The 25,836-nt window shown below is 53.1% G+C and overlaps 2 protein-coding genes across 6 annotated transcripts in view; one reads left to right on the top strand and one right to left on the bottom strand.

Annotated features, from left to right (window-relative positions):
- Window positions 1-2,769, bottom strand: part of AIFM3 (apoptosis inducing factor mitochondria associated 3) — a 56,092-nt gene extending 53,323 nt beyond the window's left edge. For 3 of the 5 annotated variants that reach the window (XM_063173431.1, XM_063173432.1, XM_063173430.1), the window contains exon 1: window positions 2,702-2,769. Coding sequence is in view for 2 of the 5 variants with exons in the window: in XM_063173428.1 (XP_063029498.1) it covers window positions 2,230-2,329 (100 nt within the window). In the remaining 3 variants the exon portion in view is untranslated. Of the gene's footprint in view, window positions 1-2,229; window positions 2,393-2,701 lie in introns of those variants that run through there. The other 2 variants (XM_063173428.1, XM_063173429.1) reach the window with 1 other exon arrangement.
- A 12,897-nt stretch (window positions 2,770-15,666) lies between these two features.
- Window positions 15,667-25,836, top strand: part of POLE (DNA polymerase epsilon, catalytic subunit) — a 33,357-nt gene continuing 23,187 nt past the window's right edge. The window contains exons 1-14 of the mRNA XM_063173091.1: window positions 15,667-15,897; window positions 16,372-16,452; window positions 16,534-16,578; window positions 16,717-16,809; window positions 17,317-17,471; window positions 20,503-20,644; window positions 20,934-21,014; window positions 21,263-21,370; window positions 21,768-21,878; window positions 22,145-22,230; window positions 22,879-22,998; window positions 23,739-23,871; window positions 24,353-24,466; window positions 25,224-25,436. Coding sequence (XP_063029161.1) covers window positions 15,667-15,897; window positions 16,372-16,452; window positions 16,534-16,578; window positions 16,717-16,809; window positions 17,317-17,471; window positions 20,503-20,644; window positions 20,934-21,014; window positions 21,263-21,370; window positions 21,768-21,878; window positions 22,145-22,230; window positions 22,879-22,998; window positions 23,739-23,871; window positions 24,353-24,466; window positions 25,224-25,436 — 1,713 coding nt within the window. The remainder of the gene's footprint in view (window positions 15,898-16,371; window positions 16,453-16,533; window positions 16,579-16,716; window positions 16,810-17,316; window positions 17,472-20,502; window positions 20,645-20,933; window positions 21,015-21,262; window positions 21,371-21,767; window positions 21,879-22,144; window positions 22,231-22,878; window positions 22,999-23,738; window positions 23,872-24,352; window positions 24,467-25,223; window positions 25,437-25,836) is intronic.

Genomic DNA, 25,836 nt, shown 5'->3' with positions numbered 1-25,836 from the left:
ACACTACCAGTGTTCCACAGCCCACAGGCACCTTCCTGCCATCCTCACCACCCTGCAGAGATCAACTCCCCCAAAAACCACAGCAGCCACCGGCACAAAGTCCTACTGACACCCTGAGTTGCCTGCAGCTCCCCTCTCTGCTCACCCTGGGGTCCACCCTCCACCTGCTGCAACACCCTGGGTGCCACAGCCCATGACCTCAATGAGGAGCCCCCATGTTTCCCAGCAAGGTCTGGCTCAGCAAAATCAAACTGCCCTGTCTCCAGGGCAAGCCAGACTCTGCTGCCAAAACAAGCAGCTCTCTCCACAGGACACAGGACTCTGAACACAGCCCAGCATGGCTGGAGCACTGGGGAGCCCAAGGCTCTACCCCCACCCCGTGGACCATGCTGTGCACTCTGTGTTATCAACACCACCTGCAGAAACCCTGCTCTGACCCCAGGGAGGGGCACAGGGCTTGCCTGCCAAGAGAAAGGCAGACAGTGGGAAGAGAATCAAGTCACACAGAAGACAGCATGACAGGGGATGATGTTTTTAGGGCAGGGAGAGCTTGTATTTTTAAAATATTATGAGGATGAAAACAGATGGTCTCCATCCTGAAGTTACCATTTTTGTCAGGAATGATGCTACAAAGGATGAAAAGAGAGTCCCACAACCCCTAGCTGTGGTTCCCAGACCAGCAGATCAGCCTTCCAGAATGGGATGCCCAACTGGGGGACCACTCCTGTGTTCATGTCACTGATTCTTGTCCCTCCACCTCGAAGATGCTGCACACAGGACATGGTAACACTCTGCAGATATGCAATGCACTGCTGCCCACCCTCTGCCCATGGAGCAGATGAGCCAAAATCAAAGGGGCTGGCACATAGGAACCCCATTTTCTTGTCTCCCTGGTACCCCAACCTCCCCTCTATAGCTTTTCACCCCATTCTTCCCTCTTGATAGCTCTCCAGCTAGCTTCCCCTTCTCTCGGGCCAACTCTCCCATTTTCACTTTCCTGCCATTTCCATACCCATCCCAGTCCTGCTGCTTGGCTTCTGCTCCAGGGTCCCCCAGCGGCTGATTCGCAGTAACTCCGACATCCCCAGAGCAGCACTGGACCCCTCCTTCACATCCTGCTCTGTCCTCCCCCGTTTGCCCAGCCCCTCAGTACAGTCCTCCTGCCAAAGCTTTACCTCTCCAGCCACTTCCTGGTGGGGTCCAAGATTTGCCTTACACGCACCTGGAGAAAGCAGCTTTGCCAGGTGATTTCCTTTCAGATGGTCTCAAGAAACAGAAGCAGAAGTCACGCTGCAAAAGGGTGAGACCAGCCCAGGGCCCAGCGATGGGCAGCGCAGGCAGGGAGGGACGTGGGCAGGAGTGACTGCCCCGAGCTCTTCGCTTTGTCACTAGGAGTTTGTGTCTGCAGCAGCACACGGAGCCACAAAGCTGCCGTTTCATGCACCCGTGGCTCCCGAAGAAGTGCAGCGGGAACGCCGTGTCAGAGCACAGCCAAGGCAGGATTGTGTTCCTGGCTGCTGCTTCAGCAATTTACTGGCTGCAGGTTAAAGGCTCATTCGGCAGCACTATCATTGCCACCCTTCCGCACTCCTCTGTGAGCTAGACTGGAAATCATTAATCATGGGATTTGGTTCAGATCGTAAAGATCTGCCAATAAAAATCATAAATGTTGGAAATTCTCCACGGATAAAGAGTGATTGATGCAAAAATCAAATCATTTCACAACACGAGAGACCTTTAATTCTCATTTGCTCCACCGCGGGCAGCCGAGCCCCTGCTGTGCTGCCACTGCCAGGTCCCCATTGCACAAAAGCAATGTGCGTTCCTCACAGGAGCTGGAGCAGGGCAGAAGGAGTTTATCCCGGCAATGTTTTCCACAACTAACAGCTACAGTATAACACCACAGTCCAGCTCCATTCATCACACTCAGATGTTCCCTCTCAAAGGAGACCATGCAGTTCATGGAACCATAGAATGTCATGAGTTGGAAGAAACACACAAGGATCATGGAATGGCTTGGGTTAAAAGGGACCTTAAAGCTCATCTCCTTCCACACCCCTCTGCACAGGCAGGGACACCTTCCACTATCCCAGCTTGCTCCAAGCCCTGTCCAGCCTGGCCTTGGACACTGCCAGGGATGGAGCAGCCACAGCTTCTCTGGGCAACCTCTGCCATTGCCTCACCATCCTCACAGTGGAGAATTTCTTCCTAATATTTAATCTTACCTACCTTTCTTCAGCTTAAAGACATTCACCCCTGTCCAGGCAAGATCATGGTCCCCCCTGGTCAGGAGGAAACAAACTTGGAGAACAAGCTGGCGGGAGGACATGACACAGGGACCTAAACCCCGTTCAGGACAAACGCAGCTTTTCTCCGCGACCCATTTTTATGCCGCTTTGATTTCTTGGGCATTCGCTGCATCTCAGAAGAGATGCGGAGGCATGCGGCGCTCTCGCACCGCCTGCCCCCGGCTCCGACCCCGGCCCTGCCGGCAGCTCGGGCTGTAGAGGAGCCCCCGGGCCGGCGCCGCGCCCCGGCAATCCCGATCCCCGCGGTGCCCCCGCTCCTGCGGGCAGCGGCGGCCGCACCGACCGCTGCCCCCGGCCGAGGCGCGGCGCGGTCCCGGACAGCGGCCCCGCACCGGGAGCTCCCCTCGCCTCGCATCTCCCCGGGACGCGTCCCCGCCGCCCCCCGCGCTTACCTGGGCAGCAGCGGCGGTGCCAGCGCGGCGGGAGGAGCGCGGCCGGTGCGGGGCGGGGCAGCAGCGGGGCCCGCCCCCGCCGCGGGTGCGGAGCGGGAGGTGCCGCCGTTCCTGCCCGCTCTGGGCACACGCGTGGGGGAGCTCCCCGCCGTTCCTGCCCGCTCTCGCACACGCGTGGGGGAGCTCCCCGCCGTTCCTGCCCGCTCTGGGCACACGCGTGGGGGAGCTCCCCGCCGTTCCTGCCCGCTCTGGGCACACGCGTGACAGGAGCTCCCCGCCGTTCCTGCCCGCTCTGGGCACACGCGTGGGGGAGCTCCCCGCCGTTCCTGCCCGCTCTGGGCACACGCGTGGGGGAGCTCCCCGCCGTTCCTGCCCGCTCTGGGCACACGCGTGGGGGAGCTCCCCGCCGTTCCTGCCCGCTCTGGGCACACGCGTGGGGGAGCTCCCCGCCGTTCCTGCCCGCTCTGGGCACACGCGTGGGGGAGCTCCCCGCCGTTCCTGCCCGCTCTGGGCACACGCGTGACAGGAGCTCCCCGCCGTTCCTGCCCGCTCTGGGCACACGCGTGGGGGAGCTCCCCGCCGGCCCTGCCCGCTCTCGGCACACGCGTGACAGGAGCTCCCCGCCGTTCCTGCCCGCTCTGGGCACACGCGTGACAGGAGCTCCCCGCCGTTCCTGCCCGCTCTGGGCACACGCGTGGGGGAGCTCCCCGCCGTTCCTGCCCGCTCTCGCACACGCGTGACAGGAGCTCCCCGCCGTTCCTGCCCGCTCTCGCACACGTGTGACAGGAGCTCCCCGCCGGCCCTGCCCGCTCTCGGCACACGCGTGACAGGAGCTCCCCGCCGTTCCTGCCCGCTCTCGGCACACGCGTGACAGGAGCTCCCCGCCGTTCCTGCCCGCTCTGGGCACACGCGTGACGGGCGGTCCCCGCCGTTCCTGCCCGCTCTGGGCACACGCGTGGCGGGCGGTCCCCGCTGCCCCCGGGCAGTTGGTTCTGCTTGGTCACACGCGGCTGCCACTGCCGGGGCTATTCCGGCCCACCTGAAACCCCGGCCCGGCCCTTCCCAGGTCACTTGCTTTTACATTTTCGTTCTGGATTCACGTCTCTGCCCCCCGCCCCGCCCCTCCAAGACAACGATCTGCACCACTCTCCGCTTCCTCCTGCCTGGGACCTTTCTTCTCTCCAGAAAACTCTTTCCCTCCCCATCATGTCATCTAACAGTGTCAGCATCTCTCTGTGCCTTTTTCTATCACATACCCCAAATTTGTTATTTATTTTCAGTGGATGACTTTTGAGATCACCCTGGGTACAAAGGAAAGTTTTCTCCCCCACCTCTAGACAGTTTTGTCTCGGGTCGCTGCTCTCTTACCCCGCAAATATACAACTCCCAAGGCTTTCCAGGCAGATCACTGTGCTTCAATATCCAGCTTCAGTTCCCTGCTCTGAGTGGGATGAGTGGCATAACTGGGCTGTTCATCTGCAGTTCTCACTGCTGGTAAAAAAAAAAAAACAAAAAACTACCCAAGGATGGAGCATTCCAGTGTAGAAGCTCCAGGGACCCATGTGCTTCCAGAACCTTGGGAGATCGACAATGGGTCCTCATGGAACTGCCTCGATTCCAAGACAGGAGCAATGCTCCCCTGTCCAGTGTCTGCAGGCAGCTGAGGAGCATCCCTGCCGTTGGTGCTGTGCCTCCCTGGGCATGATGCAGAGCTCCATGGGATGGGGGATTGCTGGCAGCAGGGACCCCTAGCACACCTTTGTCACCTTTCCTGGAGCGCAGGATTTTTGACCTGTGGTGTGAAAAACTGTTCCTACGCAGGCAAACAGCAAGGACTGAGCCTTGGAAGGAGTAAATGGGTTTGCAGGGAATTATCCTGACGGCAAGCTCTATCACAAACTGTGGGCAGCCATGCTTTATGATGAAGGAGAGTTCATTTAAATTGGATGTTGGAAAGAAATTCTTCCCTGTGAGGGTGGTGGGGCACTGGCACAGGTTGCCCAGAGAAGCCATGGTTGCCCCATCTCTGGAAGTGTCCAAGGCCAGGTAGGACAGGGCTTGGAGTAACACGGGATAGTGGAAGGTGTCTCTGCCAATGGCAGGGATGTGGGCTAGATGACCTTTAAAAATCCCTCCCGACCCAAACCAGTCTGTGATTCTATGTTTAGCTGGCGCCACAAGTGGAAACATTTGGGGTTGTTTCGCTGCACCTTACACATCCAAGGATGTCACGTCAGGGATGGGACTGTGAGACATGAGCAGTACTGTGGGGCTGCGCTGCCCAGGAACAGCAAGAGATGCAGTTCTGCCTGCTGCGGGGTGACAGGGCAGGAGCTCAGAGGGATGGATGTCTAGAGGTCCTTCCTTCCCCAAAAACCTCACAGAGCTACTGGGCAGTGCATGCCTCCATGACTCTTGTTTCTCGGCCTCCTGGCACTGGCTCCATCACCCTGACTCCACTCCCTCACTGAGCACTGCCTGCACTGCAGCGTTGGTCACTGAAATGTCACGAGTAGGTCGTGCCCCACTAGTCCCTGCCCAGCTCCTGAGCTGACCCAGGTACCCTGTGGTGCTTGGGGCATTGTTCAGCCGTGCTGCTGCTGGTGGCAATGGGTGCTCTGGGGCCCAGCTTGCGGGTCTGCCCCAAGTGGGACAGCGGTGCCTCGCTGCAGGGCTGACAGGGCTGTGCCAGCAGTGCCAGGCAGCTGCCCACGGTGCTGCAAACCTGCAGCTCTCTGCCTTCTCTGCAGTTCTCAAGGAGATGACAACCTGCAGCCCTTCACCTCCCAGCACCCCAGAATTAACAGCCCATCGTGCCACTGCAGCAGGGACAAGGGCAGGGGGTGTCCTGTGCAGCCTGGGGCAGGCGGAGCCCTGGGAGGCCAGGGAGATGCAGGGAACAGGGTGATGGGCAGGTGCTGGGGTGACCCATAACCCAGTGGTGGAGTCTCCAGCTTCCCCAGACCTGCTTTCCAGGCTGGATTGAAGCCTCGGCTTCAATGTTTCCTTACAAGAAAACTTCTGCCCTTGACTGCACATGCCTGCCCTGCATTCCCCTGGGAAGGAAGTCCTGCAAGAGGAGTCGGGTAGGGCAAAAGCGGAAAGGGAACAAGGGAGAGAGGCTGTGCAAATGGAGCAGTGCAGGGGAGGGAGCAGGTGCAGGCAGGGCCGTGGGCAGGAGAAGGAGTGCTCAGCTGGCACATGAAGGCATTTTGAGTGAGGATCAGCCCTGATGTCACCTGGCACTTTCAGTTTCTTAGGAAGCGACAGAGCCAGAGCCTTGGATCTTCTGGGATAGCTGGGACAGATGCCATGGCACTTTAGCAGACCACGGCTGGCAGCCCCAGCAAGTTCTGTGTTTTCATCAGGGCTTTGCAGAGTGGAACGTCTGCAGTGTTGGTGTCTCCGTGCAGGAGCTCCGGGCACCGGGCTCCTTCCAGGCCCCTGAACAGGAATGCTGCACTGCAATAGTGCAGGTGGACAGCAACCTGACACTGCAGCACTGTGAAATCACCTCCAGCTGCTTTTTGTGCAGTATACCAACATGTAAGTGCAGGGTGGGCTGGGGGAAGTGAGTGCAGATTTGTCCAAAGGGACGAGGGAGAGTAGGTGCAGATCGGGGTGGTGCCTGGAGAGTCACCCTGGCCAGGAGAACGGGTAGGAGGGAAGGACCCAGGTGGCTGTGGCTATGTGTGCCCCAGGGAGGTGTGAGAAGATAAGGAATCACCAGGTCAGGTCATGGCCTGGTCCTCACTGACAGCCTGGTGAGCAGGGCTGCTGGAGCTGCAGGGGCACGGGGAGGATGTGGAAGTCACAGCACACATGAGAGTATACAAGGGGACTCGTGCAGCTAAGGGGGTCAGGAAGGCTGGGTGAAGATTACTGGAGGATGGCTTCTCCTCACAAATATGAGGCATAAAGGACAATGTCTCGCTGTTGTTCAGGACACAGACTGAGGAGACAGTGAGCAGCCTTCACACACCTCTGACAGACGCTTCTCGAGGAGCAGAGAGTGAAGATCTCCCCTGAAGCGAAGGTGCCTGAGGAAGGAGCGCTGCAGGGCTGGGGGCAGGCAGGACGGCAGCACGTGGGTCACTGTGGATGGGGGTCCAGCACTGCCACAGCAGCAGCACAGCAGCTGGCAGGAGCTGCCCTCGATCCCAGGAGAGGGACAGACCCTGGTGGTGGGCCAGGCAGGCTCCGTGCCCATGCTAGCCTGGTTCCATCCTGCAGGAGCAAGGAGCAGGATGGAACCACACTCAGTGCTGGGGATGCTGCTCATGTTCTCAGGCTTCCCCTCCTGCCCCCAGCAGAACAGGCCTTTGTTGGTCCTGGCAAGGCACTGACACAGCCACACACAGAGCAGGCAACCTGGCACTGATTCTGGCTGTCACCTGCAGGGCCAGATGTGCCTTAAGAACCTGTTACTCACAGCAATGCTCTCTCTCCAGATGAGTCTCATCACTTTCACTGCACTAACTCAGCACACATTGCACCATTTTTTAAGTTCCTGGAAAGGCAAATTCTACTTGCTCGCATCCCTAATTTGTTCTCGCTAAACATTTCAACTGCCTGTGGCCACTTTCCTCCCTGCTGCTACACCCAGGCAGAGTGGAATCAACACAGGCTTTACTCAAATAAAAAAAAAAAGTGAGCAACCAACAACATTTTGGGAAACGGTTCTCTTGGGAAACAGAAACTTCCCCATCTGGAACTTCCAATAGCAAAATATAACCTAAAAATCAGTGGGTGAAACACAGCTTGGAGCTCCAAGCATGGCCATCCCAGCAGCTCTCCTGCCTAGGGGATGCAGGGATGAACCAATGCCTTCCCTCTAGTAGCACCGGCCCAAGTGCATCATATGCCTGCATACAGAGATCTGTATTAAAGAGATGGTGAGCCTCAAGCATGGCTAGTGCTTGTTCCAGGTCTCAGGGTACAGGAAGTGCCAGTCAATGATTTTTTCACTGATGTCAATGATGTTCACAAGGCTCTGATCTTCAATGCCAAGCTGTGTAGTGCTTCCCTGTAAATCCCAGCACACCCCTGCAAGCAGCACCCAGTGCAAAACACCCCACTCAGACCAAACTGGCTACATGTGTGTTGCAGGATCTTCCAGAAGCATATCTTCCAGAGATAACCTAACACTTTCCAGGTACCTCACCTGATAAGAGCTATCAGTCCAAGCAGGAGCCCCTTCCAGAAGCTAGCCACCCCTCCCGCCTGCAGAGCCCTCTCCCTGGTGCAGGTGACCCCAGTGCCCCATCGCAGGCCTCAGTTTTGGGCAGAGCTCAGCAGGGACCGTCATCTACAGATACACCTGAAACAAGCACCTGAGCAAGGCTGACCAGGTGCCAACCAGGTCCCTCTTCCACTCGGAAGTGCAGTCTGGGGCTGTGCAGATGGTGCATCTCCTCCGCTTCATCCACCTCGTAGGTACAGCAGCCACAGGGACCTGGGAGTCCCAGTCCACCATCCTTCAGCCTGCCAACCTCCCAGGACCTCTCCAGCTCCTTGGAGGCCTCTCTCCAGACAGGTCCAAATTCTCCCTTTCCTCCAAAGTCCCCCGCTTTTCCCTGTGTTCCTCTGCTTTTCTTTAGCATCCTTCATCCTTCTCTCACTTCCTAAGCTCCAGCTCCACACCACCAGCCTCTCCTTGCCCCAACACTTCTCCCACCTACCACAGTGACCTCTGGACACTCACAGCCCAGCAAGTCAGACCTGCCTTGCTGGGAGAGTTTCCAGCCCTTTTCACCTCTGACAGCTGCAGGTGGCAATGGCTGTGCCCCCTCTGCTCCACCAGGCCAGCAGCTGGCCAGCTGTGCCCACCCACCACCTGAGCCACTCTGGGGTGGGATGCAAGTGGTCAGAGCTGGCCTGTTATATCTGATTATATTAGCCTGCCAGGTTAATAGCAAGGTGTGTTCCAGAGATAACCCAGGAGACTGGTCATCAGCAGAGCCTCTGGCCCACTCATCCCTAAGGCTCTCATCTCTGGATTTGATCAAACACTGGGCGACTCACACAGTGCCCACCTGCATCTCAGTCTGTAGTGTGTGAGCTTTGCAAGCAGGACACTGCATGGTGAAGTCTGGTAATTTTCGTGGTCCCGTGTTGCCACCTTCAGATCTGCCAGTTTCTGAGCCCTCAGGAAGGCTGCCAAAGGCCTGCAATGCCCTCTGGACCCCAAAGCCCAGGACACACATGGCACCTAAAGCAGAACATTTAATTGTGTGTGGACATGTTCCCTTTCTGCTGCTAAAGCCTCAAAGAGAAGGGGCAGCCTGATAGAAACTTATAAAAACCTTGTTGCCTGTTTATCTTGCAGAAGATAAACTCCAGCCCATATTCCATAGACCACTTTAAATCTGGGAAGATGAGCCTGGAGAGACTGTCCTGACTGACAGCTTGCTTTGTGGTCCTGGAAGATCCACCTTCTCACTGCCCAGAGTGCTTTGGAGAAGGTTGTGTTCAACCTTAAATTCACTCCCCATGAGTGAATGGTGGTGGTGCAATGCCAGCTCTTCAACTCTACCTGATCCCAGGTGACAACTCAGTGGCAATAAGTTAAGAGAGAGCCCCGGCACAGGGTGCCAAGAGAAGTTGTGTCTGACCCATCCCTGGGAGTGTCCCCAGGCCAGGTCAGCCGGGACTTGGAGCAACCTGGTCTACTGGAACATGTCACTGCTGATGGCAGGGCTGTGGACTGGGTGACCTTTAAAAGTCCTTTCCAACTCAAACCATTCAAACAAATGAAACAAATCACTCACATGTGATTCTGTGATTTCTTTTGCTGCTGAAGGGCAGTCAGGTTTACCAGCACCCAAATCCTGACCTTTTAACGCAGAATCCACAGTGCAGAGCAGCAAGAAGTCCTCTGAACCATCCAGTCTCAGCCCTGCCCTGCATGGCTGACTCATATGCCAGAAGAGGACAACCAGTGTCACACCTGGTGAGAAGTTACTAGAAGAAGAGACCTTGGTTCACAATCCAGTGCTGATGCCTCAGACCTGTCTGTCCCCATGGCAGAGCCTCTAAACAGGCAACCTGACTCCACAGGACCCAGGTAACAGGCTCACAAAAAACAGCAGACACACAGGTCCCTGCATCTTCAAGGAAAGTCTGAGTCAATAGCAGCTGCTGCACATTCAGAAGAAAACCAGCAGGATATTTTTAAATCCCATTTTTCACATCCATAAAGTCAGTTCCTTTTTGGACCATTAGAATGCCATCACTGATGCTGCTGGACATGCCAGTCAGGGCAGGACAGTCTGTTCTGGCAGCAGGGATCTACAAAGAGATTTTTTGGGTCAAGCTCAGGTATAATTTCGACTTTCCTAAGAGGAGATGGCAAGTTTGGGAAACTCAAAGGTGCTTCAGGGAAGTGGTGACATGCTCCTCACCTCTCCGTGGATTTGTGGGTTGAAATGAGGCCTCTGCCTCACTATGTATATTTTATCTTTTCCTTCTCTGAAACACATGGAGAGCACATTGCTGCATGTTCTGGTTCCAGCCATGACAGGGTTAATTTTTGCAGTAGGCACAAGGGGCCAGGCCAGGATGGGAGTTATTCTGTACCACCTCAGATTATGCACAGGGTGGGGAAGGGGTCTCTTCTGGCGGCTAGTGTGGAGCCTGTGATCAGGGTAACATCAGATTCCACATGGTGAGCACTCACATGTGAATTGTTCCCATCTTGTACACTCGGTTATTAGTTCTGTTTCTGTTACTGTTCTGTTTCTTATTTCATTGCTGTTTCCAGTAAATTATTCTTATCTCAGCCTGTGATTTTTTACCTTTTGTGCCTTCAATTCTCCTCTCCAGCCACCCGCAGGGTGGTGCATAATTTGGAATGTTTCACTTCAAACACTAAATTGGGAAATACCTTTCTTAAACTGTAACACTGTGGAAACAGACTATGAGTGTGTCTCTGCTCCTGGCAGGGTTGAAGATCCTCAGTGCAACCAGGATGTGTTATTAAAAGGAGAAAGATGGGAACAGAGAGGACACAGAGCTGACTGCGAGATGACAAGGGAGGCAGTGAAGGTGGTAAGAAAGATGTGTACTAATGTCTTTACAAACAATTCGATAGGTGAAAGTATTGGTGTTAATGTCTTTGACTTCAAGTTGCAGGTTTGTTACAGAACCCAGAGCTGGGCTAGGGTTAGGTTCGACTCCTGAAATAGACAAATGAGTCTGTACGAGCCGGAGCTGCTGAACTTTGGGGGAAAATGACAGGTTCAAGGGGGGATATGTGGTAGGGAGTTCAGGAAGGCTGTACCCTCCTAGTACCTCAGCCAATGGGGAAGGGAAGAGGGCAACATGCAGCCAAGAGTTTAGGGTAAAAAGAGGCTGCATCCTCCAAAACATGGAGAGATAAAACCCCTGGGCATGTACCCCAGTTGCCCCTCTCCCTTTATTCAAATAAAGTTGCATAACTTCTCTGTCTCCTTTATGAACACTGGCTTCTCATAGCATGATTTTCCATACAAGATGGGGGACTCATCCGGGGTCCTTTCACTGTCTGGGCCTGGCACACAGGAAGAGGAGTTGGAGGCGTGCCTTGCCCAGTTTTTGGGGGACCAAATCCCTCCAGCACTGGCCAGCAGCGGGCAATTGATGGGGTACCTGAGACTGTTCAGGTGACAGACAAGAGGCAGACCAGGGGGACCAAGAAGAGTCCACAGGAAAAGACCACTGGAGATCTCACCAGTGAGTACAGTGGGACCCTCAGGGTGTAAAACATGGCAGGATGTCCAGAGAGGGCAGTAAAGGAAAATCAAGAAAAGGGATGATGATCCCAAAATACCTCCAAAGGGTCCTTTGGGAGAATGTTGAGATGGTTTGCACATTCTGTTCTCCCAGAGGTAGTTAAGGACATGGACTACCTGAGGGGACAACAAGAGGAGTTGAAAAGGGGTCTCAGCACCTGGGAATGGATGCCCAGAGAGAGCAGTAAGGGAAAATTGAGAGAGGGTCTCAGCAGTTGCCACACCCAGAAGGGGCAATAAGGGAAGTCGAGAAGGACTCTCTGCAACAGGAGTCTGATGGTGTTGGTTTGAGAAAGGATTGTTCGAAGGGGAGTGGGGAAGAATGTGGTTAATGCAAACAGCAGAGGGACACTGTGATAAGGAAAGAGAAACAGTGAAGATTAGGATGTTCTCCACCATATCTTCAAAACATGCAGTCTAATACAGGGCCAAAGCCTTTTGTATTCCCAGCTTCCAGAATAGAGAAAACAGGGAGATATTGTTCCTATGCCTGCACCCCTCCCCAGGTCATTATGGAGCCAGAGTGGAGGATGTGTGTTTTCCCACTTACTACTCAGGACCTGAGGGGGTTTCTCTATGGCGAGGAGTGCTGAGAGCAGGTGTCAGACTGCAGGAGCAGGGCCATGGGCTGGGCACCTGTGCAGGAGGTTTGGGACAAGCCGAGGTTGCGGGGCTCAGCGCTGGGCAGTGTCTGATGCCACACGCCACGGGCAGGGCCCCGTGAGGCTGCGGGATGTTTCACCTGCCCTCCCTGTGGCACCATCCTCTGTGCCCATCCACCGGCACCTTGTGCTTCACAGAGCTTGTGGTGCTGAGAGAGCTGCTCGGAGACCTGGATGAGCATGCTGGGGGATGTGTCTGGACACTGCGGCAGGACAGGCACTGGTTTTGGTATATGGCCTAAGATACAGTCTATCATCAAATCCTGGCCTGATATAAGAAGGGATTTTGTTTGGGTCACCGGGGAGGTGAGAGATTTGCAGAGAGTTCAGTGGCTTTGGGAACATGAGAGCCCACAAACAGTGAGAGCACTGGCTGGAGAGATGACAGCGTGGGCCCTTGCAAGAATTGGTTAGGAAGGCACATCAGGTACATGTAAGAAGGGGTGAGGAGAAGGTAAAGGTACAGGCAAGAATAATGGCACAGTTTTTAATCAATGTGCCATTTGTAAAAAAAAAATAAATAGAACTTTAGAAATTGATTGTTAAGGGTGTCAGGATTTCTATTGTACTGGGGGCTCACCACACTGGAGCCCTTGATAACATGCAAGGTGGGTCTGAACCAAAAAGTGTGTTTCCTAGTAGACTTGGGAGTCTCTCTGTTTACTTTGAATTTTATGTCAAAGGGGGTTCTTTTAATAATTCAGGGAGTAAGTGGGAAATAGAGCCAGTGCACTTTATTCAACCCTTATTGGTGAATATGTGAGATGGGTTTGAAAAGTGTGAATTTCTGTTTGTTCCTAGCTGTGATTGTGTTTTGCTAGGAGGGGATTTAATGACTGAGTTGGAGGTGTGAGTTAGTGTTGTGAGGGGTGATGGGGAAACTGGTGCCATTGTGCTGATAAAGCTTATGCTAAAGTGAACCCAGAAGTGTTGGCAGTCCCAGGGCAATATGGAAAACTGCCTCTCCAAATTACTCTGAAGCAACCAGGATAAGTGGTATTGAATACCCTCTTTCAAGGTCACAGCCTGTTATTGAGTCCCTGTTAAAGCGGGGCCTTTTGGAGACATGTTTGTCTCCCTATAACACTCCTATCTTCCTGAAAGGAATGAGGGACTTGTCTTCATAAACAAACTGTGAGTTTGCTGGTAGAGAAAACTAGCACTGAGAGATAAAAGAAACAATGGGAAGGATTCCACCGATTGATGAACGGAATGAGAGAGGTTTGTCTTTACCAATAAACTGTAGGTCTGCTGATAAATAAAATTGGATACTGAGAGAAGAAAGAAACAATGAGAAGAACCATAAATTCCATAAGAACTCCACTGAGTGACACAAGGAAAAGACAAAGTGGGGGGAGATACATTAGAAGGGGTTCTTAGGTGTTTTGGGAAGTGTGTACCTCTCAAGTACCTCAGCCAGGGGGTGGTGGTATGCCAGCTAGCAGGGTGGCCAGAGGTGTTTCTAGCCACTTCAGCTATTGGATCTGACAGATCTAACTGATTGTTTATTTGATCACTTAACAAATTATTTCTGAATATGGGATTGTGAAGGCAGTGGACTTGGACAGGGCAACTCATTTTACTGAGGGAACCTTCAGAGGATTATGGCTGCTTTGAGAATTCAGTGGGACCTCCATACCCCTTGGCCCCCTCGGAATTCAGGTCAAATAGAAAGAATGAAGGTGTCACCAAAACTGTGGTGAAAACAAAAAACTTTCCAACAACCATTTTTAGTGTTAGAGAATCAAGGCATTGCTTTATTCTGGCCAGAATATGCAATAGAAATTTCACCCACACAAGATTGCAGAGAAAATCATTCTATGACACATAAATTTTACGAGATTTCCCCCCTATTTTATATAGTTACACCTCACAGAAATTCACTGGTTCAACGTGCATTGGTCCCAAGTTAGGCAGTTCTTAGTATGGGGTTTCCTATTTATGGATTTCTTCACCTCCAAGGCTAATTTGGTCCTCATTTCTTGGTTCTCTTATCAGTCTTTTCCAGACCAGGTGTCTCCAACCACGCCAGGGGGCAGTGTCTGGGGTTGAAGGCTGCCTATCTGCCAGTATCTGTGTTTCCTGGCTATTCCCAATCTATGTGGGTGTTAAATTCATCAGTTTTCACCCGGTGAAACATAGTCATTTGAAAAGAAACTTCACTTCCTTTTTCCTCTAGACAAAGGCGAACTAACATGACTAAAGTTACATAAAAAAATGTTAAACCTTGTATAATTTCCAACACTGTCTCCTTTATGTACACTGGCTTTTCATAGCATGATTTGCTATACAAAGGGGACACACTAATCCATGGCCTATCCAGAAACCAGTTGGGGTTGGCCCTTCCCGAAGGATCAGCCTGGGCTTTGCCACTGCTGCACGTGTGAGCTGGGACGACACCAGGCACGAGGAGGAGTGTGGGGATGGGGCTGGGGTGTGGTGTGGGTCCTGTGCAAGGTGCTGATGACAGCAGCACCTTGTAGGTGTGTGCACCTTGATCTGTATGCCCGGTGCCTGTGAGTCCTGGGTGTCCTGTGTTCGCATCCATGTGTGTGTCTCTGGGACCTGTGTATTTCTTGAAGTCCAAAACTGGGCAAGAAAATAAAACTCTATAGTCAGAAGGCTAGAGAGCAGGTGTTTGCTTATTCAGCACTGGGAGCGAGGGGGATCTCTCTGCCGAAAACTCAATCTTCTGTAGGCTTCAGTTACATTTTAGAAGTCCTTCCCTACAATGTCACGATTACAACATATCATTACCATACTCACATTTGCATAAAGCTGTGTCGTGGTTTTACAAGAGTTTGTTGCTTTACCAACAAAGAACTTTGTCAGTTCTTCTGTGGTGGTCATCAGTCTTCTGGTGGTCTTTTGATGAAGATTTCTGTAGTCTTCACATTTGCACTTTCTACCTCTATCTTCAGCACATGCCTTGGCGCTTGTTTTACAGTCTAACTTGGTTTTAGCTAATTTCGCAGTTTGCAAGTTCCCTTAGAACTTGCTATCTGCTCTTGATGGCGTTTGTTAACTTACTTGCCCCATTGTCTTGCTTTTCTTCGCTATCCTGCTTGTTTTACCTGCACATATTGTTACAATATTACTTGTGGTTAACCTTTGTTAGATACCACTTAGGACTCACTCTGGGACCTGTGCTTAGGTTCGCTGCTACCTGAACCCGCAACGGGGAAAGAGGCAGCCACATCCGGGCTCTGGGCGGGACCCGGCTCCGGGGCTGCAGCAGCCGGGCAGGGGTTCCCCGCGGCCAGACCGCGGCCCAGCCCCGGCCCGAGCCCGAGGCCCCGGCCCCGGCCCGAGCCCGCGGCGCAGGGGGGTGGGGGGGGCGCGCCGGGGGCGGGACGAGGGGGGAGAGCTCCGCCTGTCATTGGTGGGATCCATCCGCGGGGGAGGCGGGGCCGCGTTCTGATTGGTGCTCTCGCTGCGGGGCGCGGTAAGGGAGTTCGCTCTCGCGAGATTGTGGCGTAGCGCGGGAAATTTCTCCCGTGGCGCCGCTGAGGTGCGGCCCGGGCCGGCCGGGATGGGGCTGCGGGACGGCGCCGAGGCCGAGCCGGCGCGGCGGGGGCGGCGGCCAGGCGGGCCCCGGGAGCCGGCGGACGGCGCCGGGCCCGGCCGTGACGATGCTTCCGCGCTGTCTGCACTCAAGCGCCTGGAGCGGGCGCAGCGCACGGACCGGCTGGACGCGCTGTTCGGCTTCGAGCGGCCCGCAGAGCCCGGTGAGCGGACTGGCTGGCTCATCAACATGCACCCGGTACGGGCGGGCGCGGCGGGAGGCTAGCAGGCAACAGACGGGGCACGGGGTGTTCCGTGGGGAGACCCCCGATAGGGTCTGGGGAGGGGTTTCCCAGAGATACCTCAGCCGTGCCAGGCATGGGAGTCCCACGGAGTTATGGCCGGTAGGGCTGGGGTCCTTTGGGGAGACCCCCGATACAGCCGGGGTGGGGAGGGAGTGTCCCACGGAGAGACCACAGGTAGGGAGCGGGGGAGGGAGTCCCCTGGGGAGATCCATGGTAGGGCCCCGGAGGCGATTCCGACAGACAGACCGCAGCCGTACTCGGGGGAAAAGACCCAATGTCCCTGCTGGGCCTCCCATGTTTCCCTGGCACTACCGGGAGGGAAGTCCCGCACGGAGACTCCCGGTGAGGCCGGGGGGAGAGTCCCGTGGGGGGGTCCCGGGGTAGTCTCATGGAGGGACCTTGCTGAGTCTTGGTGCTCTCATGGGCAGACGGAGGTGCTGGACGAGGACCGGCAGTCAGTGAGCGCTGTGGACTACTACTTCATCCAGGAGGATGGGAGCCGCTTCAAGGTGGGTGCCGGGGGCGGGGACCAAGTGGATACAGTGTCCCAGGAGAGAACCTGTCACCATTGTCTGTCTGCTGCTTCCTAGGTGGCCCTACCCTACAAGCCCTACTTCTACATTGCTACCCAGAAGGTGAGGAGGGACAGGGCTGAGCTCCCCAGGAAAGGAGACAGCATCTTGGGGAGCTCAGGACCTCCTGGGCAGCCTGCTTTGGGATGCTCTCCTCCCAAGGACAGAGATGCACTACTCAACCCCAGGGTCTTTTGACAGGGCTGTGAGCGGGAAGTGTCCTCATTCCTCTCCAAGAAGTTCCAAGGAAAGATTGCAAAGCTGGAAACTGTCCCCAAAGAGGACTTGGACTTGGTCTGTATCCATCTGTGGCTTTTTTTTTTTGGACCTTGCACCAGTCTAGTGATGTAGGAAGGCATGAGCAGGGAGTGAAAGCAGCGTGCTTGACTTAAATCTCCTGATGCTGCGGCATCTCAGAAACGTGTTTACTATGGCTAATTGCTTATTAGCAGTAATTACATTCCTCTCCTTGAACATATCAGTTATTTCAGACAGTGCGTTCAGGACATTAATTTCTAGAATTAAAGTGGTTGGAGCAAGGAGGATACTGCAGGAGGGGGATTTTTCCCTGGGTAAATCCCACTTGTGGGTGCCTGCACAAGCAGCAGGGCTGGCTGGGCTCTTGCTGTGCTGCTCTTGTGCTCTTGACACACCCACGAGAATCTCTCCTCAGTGCTTTACTGTCCCACCCATCAGCATCTCCTTTTTGCCCAATCCTTCCACCTGCATCAGTCTTGTTGGCCTTCCACCCTTCTCTCTTGGTACCTATCCCTGAGCTGCTGTTCTCTTGCTGCTTTGCAGCCAAACCACTTGGTAGGCCTGAAGAGGAACTACATCAAGCTGTCCTTCAACACTGTGGAGGACTTGTTGAAGGTGCGGAAGGAAATCTCTCCTGCCGTGAGGAAAAACAGGGAGCAGGACCAGGCGAGTGACGTCTACACAACCATGCTGTCGAGGTGGGATCTCCCCCCGGGGGATTCAGTCAGTCTCTCGTGTTAATAATTCATAGAACTATGGAGTAATTTGGGTTGGAAGGGACCTCTAAAGGCAGTCTAGTCCACATGCAATGAGCAGGGACACCTTCCTCTAGACCAGGCCGCCAGTGCTGGGACAGCACTTCTACAGAATCACAGACTGGTTTGGGTTGGAAGGGATCTTAAAGATAATCTCATCCACCCTCCTGTCAAGGGCAGGGACACCTTCCACTAGACCAGATTGCTCCAAACCCTGTCCAGCCTGGCCTTGGTCACTTCCAGGCATGGGGCAGCCACAGCTGCTCTGGGCAATTTGTGCCAGTGCTTCATCACCCTCTTAATAATTAGACCCTCTTGAGTATTTCCCAACTCTCTTCAGAGTTGTTATCTTGCCTAGATGTGGCTCCTGCTATGCCTTTTGACCACCCATCTTCGGGGTGGTTCTTCCAGCTCTGTGCTGCATATTAAGAGGCCCCAGAGCTGATGGGGTGGGGTTTAGTGGTATCTCTGGTTGCCTGTTGTATAGTTTGCCTGTTCCCTGTGAAAGGGTACAGAGAGGCAATGGGCAACCTTACTTCTAATTGTGACCAAGACGGAAATAATCCAACATTTTCTATTTCTCTCCTGTCCCTGACTTCTGCTGCCAGTGTCACCAGTGCCAGTGGGTGTCCTTGGCAGACTGACACCAGGGGAGGGACTATGCTAGATCTGTGGCTTACAAGAAGAGATGGGCTGGTGGGAGATGTGGTGGTTGAAGGCCGTTTGGGGCACAGTGATCATGAAATTACAGAGTTCTCAATATTTGGTGAAATAAGGAGGAACATCAATAAAATGTTCACAGTGGACTTCTGGAGTGCCGACTTTGGCCTATTTAGGAGACTTATTCAGAGAGTTCCTTGGGAAGCAAGAGGAGTCCAGGAGGGGTGGGTGTCCCTCAAAATAGAGATCTTGAGGGCACAGAACAGACTGTCCCTGTGCCCTGAAAGATGAGTCGACAAGGCAAACATTCAGCCTGGATGGGCAAGGAGGTTTTGAAGGAACTTAGAAATAAAAAGAGCACGTATCATCTGTGGAAGAAGTGTCTGGTATCTCAGGAAATATTTATGAGGCTTGCTAGGGCATGTAGGAAAAGATTAGCGAGGCCAAAGCTCAGTTATAACTTAATTGGGCAACTTTTGTGAAGGATAATAAAAAATGTTTTTACAAATATATTAATGGCAAAAGGAAGGGTAAGACCAACCTTGGCTCTCTACTAGATGTGGAGGGAATTTAGTCTCTGCCAATGGGGAGAAGGCAAAGGTCTTTAAAGCCTTCTTTGTCACAGTCTTTAGTGAGAAGATGGCTTGTCCTCAGGACAGCTGTGCTCTGGCCTGGTAGATGGTGCCAGGGAGCAGAGTGATCCCCCTGTTATCCAGGAGGAGGCTGTCAGAGAACTGCTGAGCCACTTGGATGTTCATGAATCTATGGGCCCAGAGGGGATCCACCCCAGGGTGATGAGAAGCTGGCAGAAGAGCTTGCCAATCTGCTCTCCATCATTTGCCAGCAGTCCTGGCTCACTGGTGAGGTTCCAGATGACTGGAAACTGCCCAGTGTGACACCCATTCACAACAAGGGTGGGAAGGAGGATCCTGGTGATTCTAGGCCAGTCAGTGTAACCTTGGTACCTGGTAAGGTAATGGAACAGTTTAGACTGAGTGTCATCACCCAGCACTTAGAGCATGGCCAGGCCATGAGACCCAGCCAGCAGGGTCTAGGAGGGTTGGGTCATGTTTGGCCAACCTGGTCTCCTTTTATGTTTGGCCAACCTGGTCTCCTTTTATGGTCTCCAGGTGACCCCCCTGGTGGGTGAGGGACAGGCTGTTGATGTGTCTGTTTGGGCTCCAGCCAGGCCTTTGGCACTGTCTCCCACAGCACACTCCTGGAGAAGCTGCAGCCCAGGGCTGGGACAGGAGCACTCTGTGCTGGGCTCAGACCTGGCTGGATGGCCCAGAGAGTGGTGGTGAGCAGTGCTGCATCCAGCTGGCAGCCAGGCACCAGGGGTGTCCCCAGGGCTCTGAGCTGGGGCCAGCTCTGTTCAATCTTTTTATTGACCACATGGATGAAGGGATTGAGTCTTTCATTAGTAAATCTGCAGATGTCACTAAGCTGGGAGCATGGGTCCATCTCTTGGAAGGCAGGAGGGCTCTGCAGGGAGAGATGGAATGGTTGGAGGGATGGGCAGAGTCCAATAAGATGAAGTTTAATGAGTCCAAGTGCCCAGTCCTGCCTTTTGGCCACAATAACCCCTGCAGCGTTCCAGGCTGGGGACAGAGAGGCAGGACAGGGCCCAGGCACAAAGGGCCCTGGGGGTGCTGGTGACAGCCGGCTGAACGGGAGCCAGCAGAGTGCCCTGGGGGCCGAGAAGGCCAAAGGCTCTGGCCTGTGTCGGGAATGGTGTCAGGAGCAGGGAGCTCATTCTGCCCCTGCCCTGGGCACTGCTGAGGCTGCACCTCGAGTGCTGGGCCCAGTGCTGGGCCCTCAGCTTGGGAAGGACGTGGAGATGCTGGAGCGCGTCCAGAGGAGGCAACGAGGCTGGAGAGGGGCTGGGAACACAAACCCTGTGAGGAACAACTGAGGGAGCTGGGATTGTTTAGCCTGGAGAAAAGGAGACGCAGGTGACCTTATCACTCTCTACAGCTCCCTGAAAGGTGGCTGTAGTCAGGTGGGGTTGGTCTCTTTCTCCAGGCAACAGCTGACAAAATGAGAGGACACAGCCTCAAGCGAAATTTAGGTTGGATGTTAGGAAAAGGTTTTTTACTGGAAGAGTGATAAAGTACTATAATAATCTGCCCAGGGAGGTGGTGGAGTCACCATCTCTGCATGTGTTTAAAAAAAGATTGGATGTGACACTCAGTGCCAGGGTTTAGTTGAAGTGTTAGGGCTGGGTTTGACTCGATGATCTTAAAGGTCTCTTCCAACCCAGTGATTCTGTGTGACACATGGATAAGGCAGCTGCTCCCCTCTGCTCTTGCAGTGCTCTGAGTGGGGGCAGTCTAAGCACAGATGAGGAGGGAGCCTCAAAAAAAGTTGCCAACCAGATGGACAACATCGTGGATATGCGGGAGTATGATGTGCCTTACCACGTTCGCCTTTCCATTGATCTGAAGATCCATGTGGTGAGCTTTGCTTTCCCAGTCACACTCCTAAAGCACAGAAAAGTTTTTTCTCTTCAAACCTTTACAAAAGTATTGATGACAATGAGTTCTTGTCTAGAGCTCAGTTCTGTTCTCCTGGGCTTCATATTTAATGGCACGCAGAAAAGCTACCTGATTAATGCGTGGCAGTAGTTCAAACTTTTCTTCTGGGCTGCCTGTGATTGCCACAGTTCCATCCCCAGCAGCTGGATGGAGTGACATGGGGATGTAGCCCTGCCATAAGGCACTCCCCAGCCTCGTCTCTCCACAGGCTCACTGGTACAACGTGCGGTACCGGGGCAGCACCTACCCGCCCGAAATCACCCGCCGAGATGACCTTGTGGAGCGGCCGGTGAGCACTGGGCAGCTGCTCTTTGTGGAGATGTTCTGCCCCAACAGACCGATGTCTGATGTGCTGCCAGTGTAAAACCATGGCGGCAGGGGAAACACTGGGCTTGGGTAGTCATTTTTGGGTTTATAAAGCACTAAAACGATAAACAAGGATGTTCTGGTTCACTTACTGTACCAACACTGGGTTTTATGGGAAACACCCTTTCAGTCAGCTCTGAAATATTTTCTAATGGATTTGGTCCTACCCAGGATCCTGTTGTTCTTGCCTTTGATATTGAAACAACTAAACTCCCTTTGAAGTTTCCTGATGCAGACACAGACCAGATCATGATGATCTCCTACATGATTGATGGGCAGGTAAGGATACTAGGGTGGTTTCCTTCAGGCTTGGGCAGCAAAGCCAGGAAGCAGCCCAGCATTACCCTCTAATCCTGCTGTCTCCAGGCTTGCCATGCTGCCAGCTGCATGATGTGTGCCTGTGGGAGTGACATTGATGTCTGGGTGATGTTTCATGGAACCCAGCCCAGGTTGTTGGTGCTTCTCTGCAGGACAGAGACAACACTGGTGTTCTGTGTTGTCTCTCCATGGCCTCCTTTCTGATGGTCAATGACGCTTCAATGGATGACTCCCAAAATGTTGTTCCCCCTTGACAGAAGCTCTGGCTTTCAAGAGAAAATCATCCCATTGTTTGGGCAGCATTTTTGAGTTGTCTGTGACTTCAGTCCTCCTGACTGCCTCCTTGTCACCTCCTCAGGGCTACCTGATCACAAACAGGGAGATTGTCTCAGAGAACATTGAAGACTTTGAGTTTACTCCCAAGCCGGAGTACGAGGGTCCATTTTGTGTCTTTAACGAACCAGATGAGGTAAGTCCGTTCTGTTCTGCAGAGTTTTACCTGCCTGGAGCTTTTCTTGGCCAGAGGGCTCATTCCCTGGCAGATTGCCTCCCTGGGGAACCCAGTAAGTCCAGCAGGGCTGTTTGTGCTTTTGTTTCATGGGAGTAAGGGTGAGAGATCAGTTTTGGGCTAGGTGCAGAGGAAAGAGGAAGTGTGGAACAAACTGTGGTATCCACCACCTCCCTGTAGAGGAGATGAAGTTCCTTAAATTACACATCTTTTCCGTTTCATCTCAGGCTCATTTAATCCGGAGATGGTTTGAACATGTCCAGGAGACCAAACCCACCATCATTGTCACATACAATGGAGACTTCTTTGACTGGTAAGATCAGGGATGATGACTAAACTGGCAAGGTGTCACCTGAGCTAGAGGGCAAGGTCAGGTTCCGTACTCAACATCCTTCCATAGCTCAGACAGTGTGGGGAGGTCATGTGGCCAGATATGGGGCAGCCATGTCCTGCACCTCACCAAATCCTGTGGTCATTGACTTGGCAGTAGGACTTTCTGAAGAGTCCCATCCACTTTGCCTGAGCTACTTTTAAACCCTTGGCAATGTGGGAATGTCAGCATATGGATGAATTCAGTCATGGGAGAGCAGGGAGTGGGTCAAAAGAGACCTGGAGGATATTGGAAGAAGTGTGCAGATGAGCCTGGGGAAGCAGGAGGAGAGGGACTACAGACCTCTGCCTTCAGATGCAGGATACAAGCAAGCAGGTTTGCCTCTTGAACCACAAAATGGTTTGGGTTGGAAGAGACTTTAAAAATCATCTTGTTCCAACCTCACTGCCATGGCCAGGCACACCTTCCACTAGACCAGGTTGTTTCAAGTCCTGCCTGGAAGTCTGTAAACAGATAAATCACAAGGAAAAATAATTTGGTAGTTTGTAACAAAGTGATTATGGAACCGTTGTTAGAGATGCAGGAAAATGGCTGTTCTGCTCCTTCTCTTCATGCTGCCTCTTTCCTCAGGCCCTTTGTGGAAGCAAGAGCAGCAGCTCATGGAATTAATATGTATCAGGAAATTGGGTTTCAGAAGGACAGCCAGGGAGAGTACAAAGCATCCCAGTGCATCCACATGGACTGTCTGAGGTACTGAATGCAGCCCCTCTACACATAGCTGTGTCTTTTTCTCTTCAGTTCAGATAAAATACCTATGGTTGTATTTGAATAGTGTTCTCATGTTCTGTCTGTTGGAAGCTTTGTGTATCACCTTCTTCAGCTGTGTAATAATGCATTCCTGTGTTGTCTTTTTCCCCTTGGTGTGCTGCATTCCAAAGGAGCTGCCAAGTCTTCCCCTGAAGGGTTCCCAGACTGCTCTTGCCCTGTAGCCTTGGGCGTTTGATTGCTGAGTTGGGAGGAGAGAGAAAGGGAGAGGGAGTGGGTCAAGTTTGGCCATTGGAGCAGGGAAAGGGACTATAGCCTCACCTACCAGCCTCCTGACATAGTGGGAAGAGGAAAGGAGACATGGGAGAGACAGAACTGTAGGGTTTTATGTTGGTTTTCCCCCCTGGAGAGTCTGGGCTCTGGAGCACAGCTGGATGTTCTTGCAGGTGGGGTCTTCTTCAGCGGTGAAACTTCTATCTTAAAGCCACTGAGGGAGCTGGAAGGTGGAAATTATGAGCAGTGATGGGGAGATGGACACTGGGGGCTGTTCTGGTTGGGCTAGCTAAAGTTGGACAGCCTTGTCCAACTGCATCCACTCTTCTTGGATGCTGGGCTGTCCTTGGTGAGAGACATGGTAGTCGAGGTCCCCTTCACAATCTTGACCCTGTTTTGAAGGTCAGGCCTGGTTTCTCTGCACAAACTGATATTTTCCTGATTCTGTACAGGTGGGTGAAGAGAGACAGTTACCTCCCAGTGGGAAGTCACAACCTGAAAGCAGCAGCTAAAGCAAAACTGGGTTATGATCCAGTGGAGCTGGACCCTGAGGAGATGTGCCGGATGGCCATGGAGGAGCCTCAGGTATTCTCTCCTTGTGCTCTATGGGAAAACAAGCTGCACTGTGACTGAGTCTATAAGTTAGAGTGGATTTTGAGAAATTAACTGAATCTGTCTCCCCAGATTTCCCATGCCTTAGAGCTCACAGGGAGAAGGAACAGGATTCCCCTGAAGTGATTCTGGCCCTGGCATTGCACTGTGCATTCTCTGTATTTATTTACATTAGTGTGGGGTGAAAAGCATCAGTGAAATCAGAAACACCATGAGGAACTGAGACCTGCTGGAGGAATAGGAGAGGGTTAGTGCTCCAGGTGTCATGGCAGGAGGTTCTGCTGAGCCCTGTAGCAGCTTCCTGAGACCCATAGAGTCCCAAAGGCTATGGAGAAATACGCCTTTTCCTTCTTGCTAATAGGAGAATGTCCAGCAGGAAGCAATGAAAGATCATTGTCATTGAACCACTCTCACATGGGATTGGGATTCATTTGCTTCTCTTGTTCCTTGACAGACCCTGGCCACCTACTCAGTGTCTGATGCCGTTGCTACTTACTACATGTACATGAAGTACGTGCATCCCTTCATTTTTGCCTTGTGTACCATCATTCCCATGGAGCCTGATGAGGTGAGTGCTTTCCCAAAATTATCTCTTTTCTGGGTGAAGTACCATGATTCCCACTCTGCAGGGATGCTCTGGCCACAGCTCTGATTCCCACTGCTTAGATACTCTGCATGTGTGGCAGGGAGGAAGGGAGGGTGAATTTAGAGGCTGCTCCTTTCTCCTACAGCCGTAGGGTGTTTGGAGACAGGTTCCTATAAGAAGACACCTGACATTCGGCAGTGCAGGGCTGGAGCTAGAAAGCCAGAAAGTATGGCTGATGCTCCATGCTCAGCCAAGTTCACTTGTCAGTGAACTTGTTCAACTTGGCTGTTGTCAGCTGCAGGGAGGATGATGAAGGAAGCTGTCAAGCATGTAGAAGATGTCAGTCTGTTCCCACCTGGTTGAGCTGACAAAGGCACTTGATGGAGTGGTGCTGTAGATGTGTCACCAGCTGAAGCTGTCCAGCTTGTTGTGTGACAGTCCAGTCTTGCCAGTGCTGGGACAGCACTTCTACAGAATCACAGACTGTTTGGGGTGGAAGGGATCTTAAAGATAATCTCATCCACCCTCCTGTCAAGGGCAGGGACATCTTCCACTAGGCCAGATTGCTCCAAACCCTGTCCAGCCTGGCCTTGGACACTTCCAGGCATGGGGCAGCCACAGTTCTCTGGGAAACCTGTGCCAGTCCAGTGCCTCACCACACTCACAGGGAAGCAGTTCCTCCTGATATTTGAATCTACTGTTTTTGAATTTGAATCCAGATTTGGTTTCTCATGTGCAGGTGTTAAGAAAAGGATCTGGGACACTGTGCGAGGCACTGCTGATGGTTCAGGCCTATCATGCCAACATCATCTTCCCCAACAAGCAGGAGCAGGAATTCAACAAGCTTACAGAAGATGGACATGTGCTGGACTCAGAGACCTATGTGGGAGGCCATGTGGAAGCACTGGAATCGGGGGTGTTCCGCAGTGACATTCCCTGCCGCTTCAAAATGGTAACGGGCCAGCAGCCAGCCCCTGGCCTCGTGGAGGGATAGCATTTCCACTGGTGTTGGCAGCTCCAGTGTATCCCTGCTGGGCTTCCAGGGCAGCATCTAGAATCACAGAAATCAGTAAGGTTGGAAAAGCCTTTTAATGCTGCCAAGTCCAACTGTTAACCCAACACTGCCAAGGCCACCACTGTCCCCAAGTGCCACATCTGCATGTCTTCTGAGCACTTTCAGGGATAGTGATTTTGCCACTGACCTCAACAGCCCATTCCAATGCTTGACAACCTCCAGGAGACCCTTGCCACCTGAAGCTGGGCTGGGATGGGGTGGGAGGAGATCTCTAAGTGGCCATCTGTGCTTCAGTGGGAGAGCAAGCAATCCAGTGCTTGTTGACAGCAGGGGATGG

This window comes from Melospiza melodia, chromosome 20, assembly GCF_035770615.1.
Source record: "Melospiza melodia melodia isolate bMelMel2 chromosome 20, bMelMel2.pri, whole genome shotgun sequence".
Lineage (NCBI taxonomy): Eukaryota > Metazoa > Chordata > Aves > Passeriformes > Passerellidae > Melospiza > Melospiza melodia.
This window is presented reverse-complemented; position numbering and strand designations above follow the sequence as displayed.